Source organism: Colletotrichum fructicola, assembly GCF_000319635.2.
Source record: "Colletotrichum fructicola Nara gc5 chromosome Unknown KSG_Nara_v1_contig01, whole genome shotgun sequence".
NCBI lineage: Eukaryota > Fungi > Ascomycota > Sordariomycetes > Glomerellales > Glomerellaceae > Colletotrichum > Colletotrichum fructicola.
The window spans coordinates 1,665,109-1,678,511 of NW_027094051.1; the positions used below are offsets into that span (position 1 = coordinate 1,665,109).

Below are 13,403 nucleotides of genomic sequence, written 5' to 3' on the forward strand. Positions count from 1 at the left end.
AAGGATGAATAGACATCAATCAAGTCATTGTTATCCCATATCCAATATCTGAGAAAATATAGTACAAAGACGTACATACATAGGGGTCTGGGGGCCTGGGCATTATGACCGCCGCAAGACCTTAGGTTCTTCTGGCTATGCCCCCACACCACGCAAGGTTCATCATGTAACGAACAATGCCAGGAGCACCACCAGCATGGAAACAATCAACACCATGCCCCAATTTGACTTCCTCCCATGCCGATGCTTCTTCTTCCACGCAGAGAGCGGAATACATTCGCCGTTGAGGAGATGCACCATTCTCTCCGGCTCTCTCGTCTCCACACGCTGAACCCACTTCAGCTCACTCTCAGACTCATCGTCTTCATCCTCGGTGACCTGGTCCTCGTCGTCGGTCTCCCAATCATCCTTCTCAATAGTCTCCTCGCGCTCATGAGACGGCGACCGACTAGCCTGGCTCGAGGAACAGGAGCTGCTGACGTAGTCTCTCAAGTCTTCCAACGCCAGAGCTTGAGTCGCCGCGTCCAGGGGCGGGATGCTGTCAACCACCCCAGGGTCAGTCGTCACATACGTGAGCGGGGGAAGCTCGTCGTAGCCAGGCCCCGGCTTGACTTGAACGAGGCGGGGCCCCGAAATCATATCGTCGAGTTGGAGCCATTTTCTTGGCGGTGAGCTCGAGTGCTCGCTTTTGTGGTTGACAAGGTCTGTCGACCTTGTTTGTTGTGAACCCGGAGTGACTGTCATAGAGGTAGGAGCCTCGTCATCGGACTCCTGAGAAGGGGGCGGTAGGGAGTTGGCCCTCTCTCTTGTAAGCTTGTCGGCTTTCTGGTCCGCGGGGGAGCAGCCTTGCGCCCAAGAGATGGATCTCGTTGTGGCAGGTCGGCTCTCGGATGCCGTGCTGTGGTCCTTATTGTCGTTGACCATGGCGCTCGAGGATCCGAACAGAGGCTGCGGCTGCTGACGTTTGGGCTTTTCCCTGTAACTCTTGCCGAAGAAGCTTTCATTTTCGTCCTGGAGACTGGGAGTCGGATTGTTTCTGATAGGATATGGCTCGAAAATGTCCATGGGGTCGGTCCTCTGGCTGGACATCGTTGAGTTGGGAGCGGCTGACGTCGAGTCGCGGCCTGAGTTATGCGTGACCGGCTCCTCGGCCCTCAAGGTTGGCTGGTTGCGCTCTTGGGAGCTAGGGAAGTGCTTCCACCAGACGTCTCCATGGTCTTGAAGAACGGAAATGCGCCTGTCGAAAGTTCTTCTTGAGAGCAGCGACGACGGACGTCCCGGACAAGGGGAGCGGTCACGCCAGAAGCGGGTTTGGTTGGAAGTAGTAGAAGCAGCCATTGTAGATAGTTGATAGATAACTGTAACTCCTTGAATTATTGGGTTGGTGTATGTGTATGTTTTTGAGATGTGAGTGAAGGATATTCAGCTTGACTAGAAGTCTGGTTGTTCCGAGTTTCTGGTCGTACATCCTGAGAAGATCCTGTGCTTATATGGGCATGCCTTCATCAACGGAGATACCTGCGATGTGCAGACTTTTCGTATCGAAGACAGGCCAGTCAGGAAAGCACCTATAAGGTGTGCAGACTTTTCGTATCGAAGACAGGCCAGTCAGGAAAGCACCTATAAGGGCAGAAACCCAGTGTTTGAGTTTGCCATGTTGAAGGCCCTCACTTCATTGAGCAGCACCCGAAGGGTGATGACTGTTTGCAATCGAGGTAAGCATGGTGGTTACGGCTGAGTTGGCTTGAGAAGCCTTACCTTGTACAAATTTGTGGGATGCTTGGTTTGTGATCGTGAATAGTAATTCTTTTGGGTTGGCTGATTACCCAACGAACTCCTCTAGGGACTTTTCCTGTTCTTGAGAACTTTGACGAGTCTCGAGCTCTGCTCTCGTCGTAATACTTTTGCCGTCAGAGGTAAGCCGCTTGCCCGCCCAGCCATTCTCGATGGAACCTTGCGTATGCTCAACCATCTCCCAAGTTTCTTCAGAAGCTTCCAGAGCGTCCGCTATCGTAATCTCCACCAAATCATCGATCTGGACTTCCTGTCGCTTACGGAGAAAGTTCTCTACGTAGTCGCGTGCAGAGACGGCGAGAACCCCGAGGGCAAGCAGCTGGAAGAAGACCACCCAAGGTAGAAACTCTCCTTCTCTGCTGCTCACGAAATAACCCTTGTTGTCCCAAGGAAAGTCTCCAGTCATGAACTCCCAGCTGGTTTGGATGAGGCGGACCAGGGGGCTCAACGCAACGAGCGTGAGGACGTATTTGCCAAAGGCTCGATGACAGAATGCCAAGATGAGGAGGCAGGATATCATTCCAAAGGCTCCGAGAACCCTTAGAACTGCCAGCACGGTATCTAGACGTAAGAAGAAGCGTCCAATGGCGCATAGTATGGTCGTCAACAACATCTTTGCGTTGGGCTTGTGTAGCTGTCGATGTGATACCTGCACCAAAGGCCCATGTCGGAGTAAGAATTGGCGGGCGACATACCGAAGTCTTTCGTAAAGGTAGCCAGAAAGGTTTCGGCATCTTGGTTTTTGCGTGCGGTTGGGAGACGGACCACAGCCCCGTGGTCAGGCCGAACCTTGGCGGCCAACTTTGAGTACCTACATATCCAAGTGACTCACCAATCAACATCCAAGCGGCGATGACTGAACAGCCAGGTCGCCAACGAAACAGTCATAATGGTCTTGGATGCATCTGATAACCAACAAGTCATCAGAAAAGCCCTTGTAGCTCAATTGGTAGAGCGTCGGCCTGCAGCCCGTCAAGGGAAAGCTAGCTGAAGGTCGCTGGATCAAACCCGGCCGAGGGTTCTATCCTTTTGCTGGATTCCGTACGCTTTTGCCTGTTCCATAGTGTCTTACCTGGAAGAAGTACTTCAAGTTTTCAAAGCCTTTTATATGTTGCATTCATGATAAAGTGGGGGCAAAAAGTGTTATTATGCTTTTCTTGTAAAGATAATCAGGAGCTGGATTAACATCACGCTTTCACATCGTCGAGTGGATAGAAGTATGAATGCAGAATCTTTTTGAAAAGAGACTAGGTACCCCTCTGGTTTCTCTCCCTCCGCCTTCTTCTAGCCCTTCTTATCCGTGACTACCGCAGGATCCTGCGGCTCGCCAGTATTGGCAAGACCCTGAAGCAACAAGCCAAACACCCCCGTCGCAGACTCCAGCACGAACCCGACGTACCCTCCGCTCAGCGCAACGGCAGTCCGATGCCAGCCGTTATTCCAGCCTTCACCCATGAGAGCGTACGTCGCCGTCAACCCGAGTCCCATAGTACCGGCAAGCATTCGAGTGTGGGACGTCTGCGACCACACTTCTTCGACCATGATGAGGGTGCCAAGGAACGAGCCGGCGAAGATAAAGGATGCGAAGCCGCCGATGATAGCTTGGCCTTCCGACGGGATGGTGACGCTGCCGGAGCCGAGCCCGGAGATGATGAACCAGCACACGAGATTAATCGAAAGCCAGGTCGCGAAGTAGTTGTGTTGCCATGCGATAGGCTTGGGTCCAGCGGGGTCGTTGGTTCTCATATTATCGTCGTTGGTGGCAGTCTTGCTCATGAACCGTGGTGCAGTAGATGAAGATGAAGCCGCCATATCGTGCTCCTGCGAGATGGTCTTGTCTTTTCGAGGCTGTACTTTCATTTGTGGTGTTTCTCAAAGACGCGTTCGAAGAGAAAAGCGAAGCTTGGCGGACAAGGTTGGTTCACACAACATGCGTTGGGTGGGTACTGATGGAGGATATATATGCACAGCTTTCTCATCGCTCAAGGTCGTGGTGGCATACTTCGGCACGTACACCCGGCCAAAGTGGCTCGGCTGCCTCCAATACGAACCAGTCGGGCGCGCGCGCGCTCAGTACCCACGCGGAAATCCTTTGAGGCTCACTGCTAGGCAACATCAGCCATAATTCTAAACGATCAGAACTTTGTTTTGACTCTCGCCCCTCCGTCCGAAATTCGCAATAGTAGCATAACCAAAGTCCCCATATCGATGATACACGGGTACAAATCGCGGCGCAGCACCATTTAAGCCTGGCCTACATCGCCTTTAGGTGGGTACCTTCCATATGTTGAACGCCTCAAAACACCATGTCATTGATATCTATTTTCTATCTCTAATCACGACTGCGACTTGATCATGAAAATCTGCCTCGAGTTAGTAAACAGATACGCATCGTGGGAATATCCATGTCACATACCTGGTTCAACGCCTTGTCGTCCATAGTTGCCATCCTCTTCTGTGCAATCCATCGTGATCTAACAGCGTGGTGACCTCTGAGAACCGGTGTTGAAGTACCGCTCGCTGGTGTTGACGTAGCCGGCGTGGACGAGGACTCCCGCGACGCCTCCTTTTTGGCGCGCTTTTCCTCCTTGCGCTTCCTCTTCTCTTCCTTCCTCGCGGCCTTCTCGGCGTCGGTCTCCTTTGCCTCAGCCTTATCCTTCTTGCTCTTCTTCTTTGACGCCTTTTCGTCAGAGCTCTCGGCGTCGGAGCTGTCCTTCTCGGCCTTCTTCTTTTCCTTCTTCTCCTTCTTCTTATCCTTCTTGGCCTTCTTCTCCGCGTCGTCCTGGGTATCTTCGGAAACATCCTCCTTCGCAGCCTTTGACTTGCGCTTCTTCTCCTTCTTCTCCTCTTTCCTGCGCTTCTTCCGTGTCTTCTCGTCCTCGGAGGATTCCGACTCGTCGCTCGACTCCTCGGCCTTGCGCTTCTTCGACTTCTTGCTCGAAGACTCCGCGGCGGGGATGTCCTCCATCTTGACATCATCCTTGCTCTCCTCCTTGGGCTCGCCGTCGACAGACTCCTTAACCTGGTCGCCCACGAGGAAGCCGCCGCTGACGAAGCGCATGGGGCCGAACTTGGTATCGCAGTACAACGTGCTCTTCAGCGCCTCGCGGGCCTGGCGGTCCTTGTCGATCGCCTCGGTCGATTTGCCATTCAGACGTCCCAGCAGGTCGGAGAAGACGTCCATTCCCGTCACTCTGTCATCCCTGGCTTGCTTGAAGCCGAGCCCGAGCATGTCGTCCTTGAGGGCGACGCGGATGAAGGAGGCATTGGCGGCGGTGTGGTGCACGGCATGTGCTGCGTCTTTGGCGCCGAGATATTGTCCGGGCTCCCAACCTTGCGATCGCAGCATCCGCTGGCCGAAGGATTCGGTGTCCTTGGTCCATTTCGTGTTGTTGGGATCCTTGCCGATCTTGCGGCGGCTATTTGGTAGGATGTCAGTAAATAAAGTCGCATGTCACTGTAGAATCCCATGGTATGTCTCTTACGATTTCTGCTGCGCCAGACCCATCTTTGCGGTTTGACGAGAGACCAACCCGTTGAATGGAGAAGGGAGTTTTCGAGATGCGATAAGGTGCCAGTGCAGATTCCATTATCGAAGAAAATTTTAGTGGGGTCTGATTGTCTGGAGTCCAGCCATCCCTGCAGCCGAAGTAACCCCGCCCCATCCTCACCGAACTCACCGGCGCTGCATTCAGGCAGTGCTCTTATATCACGAAATCTCCCAACACACGGAAGGAGCAAGCATCTCTTGCAATTTCGCAGATCTGCTAGAAACAAAAGTGCAGGATTATTTCTTTCTTTATAAATAGGATCAAAAAAGAGAACCAAAATGACAAAAGAGTTCCCATGATCCCACGTCTAGGATACTGACAGGTAATCTCTTGTCGACGACTCGAACCTGGACCTCGCCGAGCCCAAGTCCGAGCCAAACCACTTCACTCTAACCGACCACACCAACTGACCCAGTTTGACCTGAACTCCCACCTGGGAGCCGCCTTCTGGGCCGGGAGAGTTGGAATTGGACCAGACTATAAGGGACCGGTCGGCCATCCTTCGCTTCCAGTATGGAATTGGGGTATTGAGTGACTCACAGACTAGTCGCAACGCCTTCGGTCCCTTGAGAGATTATTGTTGTCCCTTCCGCCTCCGGTGACAGCATTCGCCCTCACCGCTGCCAATGCCAGTCTGCGCTTCCGTTCAAACAACGCAGCCCGTTCTTGCACCTCTTGCATCCCTTAGCGGCTTCCGGCCATAGCATGTCTCGCCTCCCCCATTCTCAACTTCTAACCAACCATTCGTGATATTGCACAAGTAGCCCAGAAGAGAAGCCTCCAGCGGTAACAAGTTGCTCATCTGCTCTCGCAAGCTTGCAGCATCCTGTGCCCTGCATCCTGCGTGCGCACCTTGCCGTCGTCCTCTGCCTCAATTCCAAACAAGACGCCCCGGCCTCGTACCTCGGATTCCCACATTTTGCCGATCAACGTAGGCCATGGTGGGTTTGCCGACGATCCCGACAGAGTAAGGAAGACGTGGACAAAGCCACAGGACACAAGGACGCTCGGCTCTGGAGCTACGAATGATGTCCATGGGTTCGACTACTGATTTTTGGTCAATGTACAATATTTCAAAGGTCATGCGGATGGAAATCAAAGGGACGAAAGATCGGTCGCAACTACATCGTGATCATTCCTCGCGGCAACGCACGATCCTACAGGGAGAGAACCACGTAAAGTGATGACCAGATTGTAGATTGCCCCAACAACACTCACTGCAGCACACAAAATGGCAGTTATCAAACCAGAGTCGTGATGGTTCTTTATTTCCCCAACGCCGTGTATGCTTCGGTCGTACTGTACATCTATCGTCGCATCGATTTACCCGTTTTCATTATCGGCTCGACTATCCCCTTACACCGTGAAGCCAAAGCCCTTCATGCAGTTTCGGTATTGGTCGATCGTCGAAAGGCAGTCCTTGGCCGGGTCGGCGGCGTTGGAGAAGAGCATGCACTCGTCTCGTTTCGCCTTCTCCTCCTTGCATACGCAGCAGGGCTATTGAAAAGAAAGCGTCAGCAGGTGCTCGTCGCACGGGGTCGTGTGAGATAAGGGGAGGGAGAGGCGAGGCTCGTCGTTCAGTCGTGCGCACCTTGGGCTTGGAGGCTTGCTCGTTTGCGGCAGCCGGCGCGGCGGCCGGGGTGGAAATGGAGGCTGCGGAGTCCTTTTGTTAGCCATTGGGAGGGGAAGGTTTGTGTCGCGAAGGATTCCTTACGCAGTTCGCAAGCCTGGGAGGCCATTGTGCGTGTCTAGCGAGTGTTGGGTGGCTCAGGAAACGATTTGCGATTCGAGCTGCGGCGAACAGATGATTGAATATAATCGGCGACCTCGGTCAGTCCACTTTTTTTTTTCTTTCGCACCTTACATCACCAAAGCTGGTAGTGTCGCTTTGTAATTCACCCAACCGTTCGGGGGATCCTGGGCCCCCAGCCAATCACGCCTTTGGTATGTCACGTGCAGCAACCAACACGCCCAAGCTTCTGCAGGGCGGATATTTTCTTGGAGCAAGTCATCTAATAACCCAGTAAAATAGGTAATCTGAGGTAGCAGTTGGACAGGTTCGTGCCAAAGCCATGGTTTGCATCCATCGTCAGAAAAATGTCTCATATTTCGCCTATGAGGGGTCTTTTGGAGGCTCCAGAACGAGTCCCGTCTTACGCAGGCTGCATGGCATCATAAATCGGACCTTGAGAGAATAAGCCGCGATGCGACGTCCGGTGTGTGTGGGGAAAACAGCCGGTACTCTGTGGACAGGGGCCCGATTGGACCCGATATCGTGCCCCGCAAGACGGAAGGACCTCGCGTCCGGAAGACCCGCATTCTGCCGCAGCTGACGAGCGGTGTGTGCCACCTGGCACTCTTGTTAACCCCTGATTCGAGGATAGACGCAAGATGCACTTAGCCTAGCCTGGCTTACACGCTTTGAGATGGGCAAATTTGGCGAGAGCCGGTGCACGGTTTTTTTGTCAAGTTATGAGCTGGCATCTGTTTTCTTTTGTCTTCCCTGGAGATGGGGTCATGGCATCCATGGACATGGAACGCCGTTTCCAGAAAGGGGCATGTCGTACCTGCCCGGTTGGTTGGTTGATGAGGTTGGTGGTTGCCATTTGGGTAACCCCGCGGGTAGTGGTGGGATATAAATTCATGAGCCGAGTCCCCCACGAGCTTTGTCTGATGAGATTGAACTTCAGAACCATCTTCCTCTTGACTCCTCGTTCATCTTCACGACTATGCTACTCACACACAAAATGCTGTCTGTCGAGGAGACCTTAGCACTTGGCACCCCTTCTGCCGAATGGGACGAGGTGATACATGACAACACCACATTTTTTGCCGTCATACCGCTTACACCTCATAGGCCTTCAAAACCAGCCCGCCTCGTGTGAGTGGCTGGACAATGGACACTGACCTGGGTGGACTGAGAGCCATGATGGCCCAGGCCGGCGCAGCCCAGCGCGCAGCAGCCCCAGATCCATCAACCGTACCCTGGGTTGAGGAGGAAATCCAGATTCCCACGAGAGACGGCGCGTCTCTCATTGCCCGCATCCATAAGCCCAAGCAACTCCCTGAGGACGGCTGTCCTGTTTTCGTGGCCTTCCACGGTGGTGGCTTCATCATTGGATCCGTCGAAGAGATTTCGTTCGTCTGCCGCGCCTTCACTCAGCTGGGTGGCATTGCGGTGAACGTAGAGTATCGTCTTGCTCCCGAGAACCCATTTCCCATCCCCGCGAACGACTGCTACGACGCAGTGTCCTGGGTGAGTAGCGCAAAGCCCGAGTGGCTTTCAGACGAGTAAGCTGACCGCCCATAGACAATCGAGAACACCAAGAACCTGGGAATCAACCCAGAGAAGGGCTTCCTCGTTGGCGGCGAGAGCGCCGGCGCAGATCTGGCTCTTGGTGTCGCCTATCTTTGGGGAAAGGAGCAGCGATCACCCCCACTGACGGGCATTTACTCGTCAGTTGCCGTTGCAGCTACGGAGGAAACTGTCCCCGCGAAGTACAAGGATCGCTTTCTGAGCATGGAGCAAAACGCGCATGCGCCAGTCATCACGAAGGAGTCCGTCCAAGTCATCCACAGTAAGACTACCCCGCAGTTTTGTAAAAGTTCCGTACTGACAAGGGTGCCAGAGAACTACAAGCCTGACTTCACGAGCCCCGTCGCCTACCCAATCCTGTCTCCAGACCTCGGCAACATCATGCCCAAGACCTACTTCCAGGCCTGCGGTCTCGACCCTCTGAGAGATTGCACTCTGGTCATGGAGCAGGTGTGGAGGGACGCGGGGGTGCCCACCAAGTTGGACCTGTATCCCGGTGTGCCTCACGGCTTCTGGGCAGTTTACCCGCACTTGAAGGCTAGCCAGAAGTTCCTGGAGGACGGCGCAATCGGTCTCCGTTGGTTGCTGAGTTGAGTGGTGGGCGTTTCGGTACTAGAGCTGGCAGGGAGGTCTTCAACTGCTTTGAGCAGACGTTTCGTTTCTTTCAACATACCCCTAGAGTTGCATTTCTCTTAATTCGATCAATGAATCTAAAGTAAAGACATGGAAAAAGGACCTGGCAGCAATCTGAGTGATTTTTTCCCGCGCGACTTACATGCAGCCGGTTTCACGCCATGAAGCTGTAAAAAGAAAGTTTAATATGAGGGACCCAATCCCTGACGGCCTGCTGCGGAGTACTGGCGCGGACCCCTGTAAAGCATCGAGCTCCAGTGGGGGCCCCCTGTAACCTCTCAACGCGCTCACGCCCTGGAGACGCGACGGGACGAGACCGGGGCCTCCTAATTGACATCACCATCCAAATCTTTCCAAGCTGGTTCACAATCACCACGCAACAACCGCACCGCCAATCTGCTTGTCGTACACAATGGTGCCCAAATCGAAGCCCCCCGAGAAGCAGCAGCGTTCGCTGACGAGCTTCTTCAAACCCAAAACCGTCAATGGCCTCGCCGAGGCTTTCCACAAGTCCCAATCCGAGTCCAGGACCAGCCCGCCCGAGTCGCCAGAGAGCTCGCGCAAGAGACCATTGGAAGAGGACGCGGATAAGGGGAACACTGGGCTGGAGAAGACGTCAAAGAGAGCAAAGGCCGACAACACCGAAGTCGTCGACCAAGGGAAAAGCTCGTTCTTCCCTGGCGGAAAGAAGAAACCTGACCAGGAGCCCAAGGCGAAGGCATCAGCATCCGGAAGTAGGACAGGACGCTTTGTCTACAGCCAAGAGTCAAACGAGAACGAAGAGGAGGAGGACGACGACCCGTCGACAAAGAAGCACAGGGAGGAGCTCCACAAGAAGTTTGTGAAGAAGCTGGGCCATCCAGACAGCATGCTGCGCCGCCGCTACCGAGAAGACGACAACGAAGCTGCCGAGGGAGAGGAGGGCGATGAAGACGAAGAAGATGAGGCATCGCCGCCACCCAAGGCGAAAAAGGGCGGCGCTCGAGCGAACAAGAAGCTCACACCAATGGAGATCCAATTCCTCGAAATCAAGCGCAAGCACCTCGACACCGTCCTCATCGTCGAGGTTGGCTACAAGTTCCGATTCTTCGGCGAGGACGCCCGCATTGCCGCCAAGGAGCTCAGCATCGTCTGTATCCCGGGAAAGTACCGCTACGATGAGCACCCCTCGGAAGCACACTGGGACCGCTTTGCGTCAGCGAGTATCCCAGTCCACCGGCTACACGTCCACGCGAAGCGTCTAGTTGCCGCTGGACACAAGGTCGGAGTCGTTCGACAGATTGAAACGGCTGCCTTGAAGAAGGCCGGCGACAACCGCAACGCACCATTCGTACGAAAGTTGACCAACGTCTACACCAAGGGCACCTACATCGACGAGAACGGCGAGCTGGAGACTGGCGACGGCGGTGCTCCCTCTGGAGGGTATCTGCTGTGCATCACCGAAACCCCGTCAAAGGGCCAGGGCACTGATGAGAAGGTCGATGTCGGCATAGTGGCCGTGCAACCGACAACGGGAGACATCATCTATGATACCTTCGAGGACGGCTTCATGAGGAGCGAGATCGAGACGCGCCTGTTGCACATCTCACCATGCGAGTTCGTCATTGTGGGCGATCTCACCAAGGGCTCCGACAAGCTCATTCGTCATCTGTCAGGAAGCAGCACAAACGTTTTTGGCGACCGCAGCCGCGTCGAGCGCGTCCCTCGATCTAAGACCATGGCTGCCGAGGCCTACTCCCACGTCACGCAGTTCTACGCCGAGAAGCTGCAGCAGACCCCAGACGCCGCCGCCTCCGCTCTCCTGGACCGCATCCTTCATCTTCCTGAGCCTGTCACGATATGTCTTAGTGCGATGATCTCACACCTCAAGGAGTACGGACTCGAACACGTTTTCGATCTGACCAAGAACTTTGCCAGCTTCTCTGCGCGCCAGCACATGCTCCTGAACGGAACAACCCTTGAGTCCCTCGAGGTTTATCGCAATGCCACAGATCACTCTGAGCGCGGTTCTCTCTTCTGGGCATTGGACAAGACTACTACCCGCTTCGGCCAGCGCCTCCTCCGCAAATGGGTCGGCCGCCCCTTGCTTGACGTCTCCCGTCTCGAAGCTCGTGTTGCCGCCGTACAGGAGCTTCTGGACGAGCAATCTTCTACAAAGGTGGACCGCCTCGAGAGTCTCCTGTCCAGCATCAAGACCGACCTCGAACGCAGTCTCATCCGCATCTACTACGGGAAATGCACCCGCCCGGAACTCCTTTCCGTCCTCCAGACCCTTCAACGCATCGCTATGCAATACTCAACCGTGAAGTCAGCCGAGGAAACAGGCTTCACCTCGCCCCTGATATCCTCCGCAATCTTTTCCCTCCCTCAAATCCTCGACCTCGTCGTCTCGCACCTCGAAAAGATCAACCCGGAAGCCGCCCGAAAGGATGACAAGTACAACTTCTTCCGCGAGTCGGAACAGACCGAAGATATCGAGGACCACAAGATGGGCATCGTCTCCGTCGAGCAATCCCTCGACGAACACCGCGCCGAGGCCGCCTCCTCCATCAAGCGCAAGAAGCCCGTCGAATACGTCACCGTCTCCGGCATCGAGTTCCTCATCGAAGTCCTCAACACAGACCTCAAGTCCGTCCCGGCCTCCTGGATCAAGATCTCCGGCACAAAGAAGCTCTCCCGCTTCCACACCCCCACCGTCGTCCGCCTGATTCAAGAACGCGACCAACACCGCGAGGCCCTCGCCGCGGCCTGCGACGCAGCCTTCACCTCCCTCCTCCGCGAGATCGCAGACGCGTACCAGCCCCTCCGCGACGCCGTCTCCTCCCTCGCAACCCTCGACTGCCTCCTCTCCCTCTCCCGTGTCGCCGCCCTCCCAGGCTACACCAAACCAAGCTTCCTCTCAACCCCGACCCAGCCCACAATCTCCGTAACGCAGGGCCGTCACCCCATTGCCGAACACACCCTCTCAGACCCCTACATCCCCTTCACAACAAAGCTCTCCTCCCCATCCCCGCTAGCCCACCTGATCACGGGCCCCAACATGGGCGGCAAATCCTCCTTCGTCCGCGCCGTAGCCCTCCTCGTCCTCCTCGCCCAGATAGGCTCCTTCGTCCCTGCCGACGCATTCTCCCTGACCCTCGCCGACGCAATCCACGTCCGCATGGGCGCCCGCGACAACCTCGCCGCAGGCGAATCCACCTTCATGGTCGAGGTCTCCGAGACCGCACGCATCCTTCGCGCCGCTACGCCGCGCTCGCTCGTCATCCTCGACGAGCTCGGCCGCGGCACGTCGACACACGACGGCGCCGCCATCGCTCACGCCGTGCTCGACCACGTCGTCCGCGAGAACAAGTGCCTGACCCTCTTCATCACGCACTACCAGAACCTCGCGCGTCTCGCAGACGGTATCGGCCAGGGGCTCGTCAAGAATGTCCACATGCGATTCACGGCTACGCGCAAGGATGGCGAGGACGGAAGGGAGGATGACGATGCCGGTGCCGACGAAGAGATCACGTTCCTGTACGAAGTCGGCGAGGGCGTCGCCCATCGCTCGTACGGTCTCAACGTTGCGCGGCTGGCTCGGATTCCCCGCAAAGTCATCGAGGTGGCTGCGCAGAAGTCAAGAGAGATGGAGCAGGATGTAAGAGCAAGGAGGTTACGGGGCACGGCACGTCTCTTGTCCGATGTGCTGCAAAGCAAGACTGATCAGTTGGAACACTTGATGTCAAACATAGAGCAGTTGTAACACCACCATGTGTACAAATCACACAACGATATGATAATGAGTTGCTTTTATTGCTAAGTACCATGCTGTGGCATTACTAGCTGGCCAAGAAGAATGAAATCTCGTGACCAACCGAGATCTCGGCTACCAGGACTATAGTTTCATCCGCACTCGACTGAAGAATGTTCGAGTTTATAGTCTCAAAGTTGGCAACCGTCTCTTCTGAACCACCGTATATACGGCATCCTAAAGGTTCTCGACATGCCAAGCTGGCCAAGCCAGCCTCATTCGTGGTCCTTCGCGAGAGGCACTGCGTAATTGCCCCGAGAAAGCGCAGAAGAAACCCTCCGCATCGCTGAGGCGTGAATCGAAAACGCGCGGGGTC

At 55.1% G+C, this 13,403-nt stretch overlaps 7 protein-coding genes across 7 annotated transcripts; 2 read left to right on the forward strand and 5 right to left on the reverse strand.

The window, feature by feature from the left end:
• Nucleotides 1-162: 162 nt before the first annotated feature.
• CGGC5_v000479 (uncharacterized protein) lies at nt 163-1,338 on the reverse strand (the record flags this gene model as incomplete). The annotated part of the gene is made up of 1 exon (XM_032032415.1): nt 163-1,338. The coding sequence occupies one exon, from the start codon at nt 1,336-1,338 to the stop codon at nt 163-165; it is 1,176 nt and encodes a 391-aa protein (XP_031888292.1).
• A 484-nt stretch (nt 1,339-1,822) lies between these two features.
• Nucleotides 1,823-2,407, reverse strand: CGGC5_v000480 (uncharacterized protein; the record flags this gene model as incomplete). Its single annotated transcript, XM_032032414.1, has 1 exon — nt 1,823-2,407. One exon carries the CDS (start codon nt 2,405-2,407, stop codon nt 1,823-1,825), a length of 585 nt encoding a protein of 194 aa, XP_031888293.1.
• A 671-nt stretch (nt 2,408-3,078) lies between these two features.
• On the reverse strand, nt 3,079-3,654 carry CGGC5_v000481 (uncharacterized protein; the record flags this gene model as incomplete). Its single annotated transcript, XM_032032413.2, has 1 exon — nt 3,079-3,654. One exon carries the CDS (start codon nt 3,652-3,654, stop codon nt 3,079-3,081), a length of 576 nt encoding a protein of 191 aa, XP_031888294.2.
• A 476-nt stretch (nt 3,655-4,130) lies between these two features.
• On the reverse strand, nt 4,131-5,302 carry PXR1 (the record flags this gene model as incomplete). Its single annotated transcript, XM_032032411.1, has 3 exons — nt 4,131-4,157; nt 4,211-5,213; nt 5,280-5,302. The coding sequence occupies 3 exons, from the start codon at nt 5,300-5,302 to the stop codon at nt 4,131-4,133; spliced, it is 1,053 nt and encodes a 350-aa protein (XP_031888398.1).
• A 350-nt stretch (nt 5,303-5,652) lies between these two features.
• Nucleotides 5,653-7,084, reverse strand: COX17 (Cytochrome c oxidase copper chaperone; the record flags this gene model as incomplete). Its single annotated transcript, XM_032032410.2, has 5 exons — nt 6,390-6,392; nt 6,564-6,633; nt 6,706-6,842; nt 6,937-6,998; nt 7,060-7,084. 5 exons carry the CDS (start codon nt 7,082-7,084, stop codon nt 6,390-6,392), a joined length of 297 nt encoding a protein of 98 aa, XP_031888397.2.
• A 1,008-nt stretch (nt 7,085-8,092) lies between these two features.
• Nucleotides 8,093-9,255, forward strand: CGGC5_v000484 (AB hydrolase superfamily protein; the record flags this gene model as incomplete). Its single annotated transcript, XM_032032409.1, has 4 exons — nt 8,093-8,149; nt 8,203-8,601; nt 8,656-8,923; nt 8,975-9,255. 4 exons carry the CDS (start codon nt 8,093-8,095, stop codon nt 9,253-9,255), a joined length of 1,005 nt encoding a protein of 334 aa, XP_031888390.1.
• A 451-nt stretch (nt 9,256-9,706) lies between these two features.
• MSH3 (DNA mismatch repair protein MSH3) lies at nt 9,707-13,039 on the forward strand (the record flags this gene model as incomplete). The annotated part of the gene is made up of 1 exon (XM_032032408.1): nt 9,707-13,039. The coding sequence occupies one exon, from the start codon at nt 9,707-9,709 to the stop codon at nt 13,037-13,039; it is 3,333 nt and encodes a 1,110-aa protein (XP_031888389.1).
• Between the last annotated feature and the right edge of the window lie 364 nt (nt 13,040-13,403).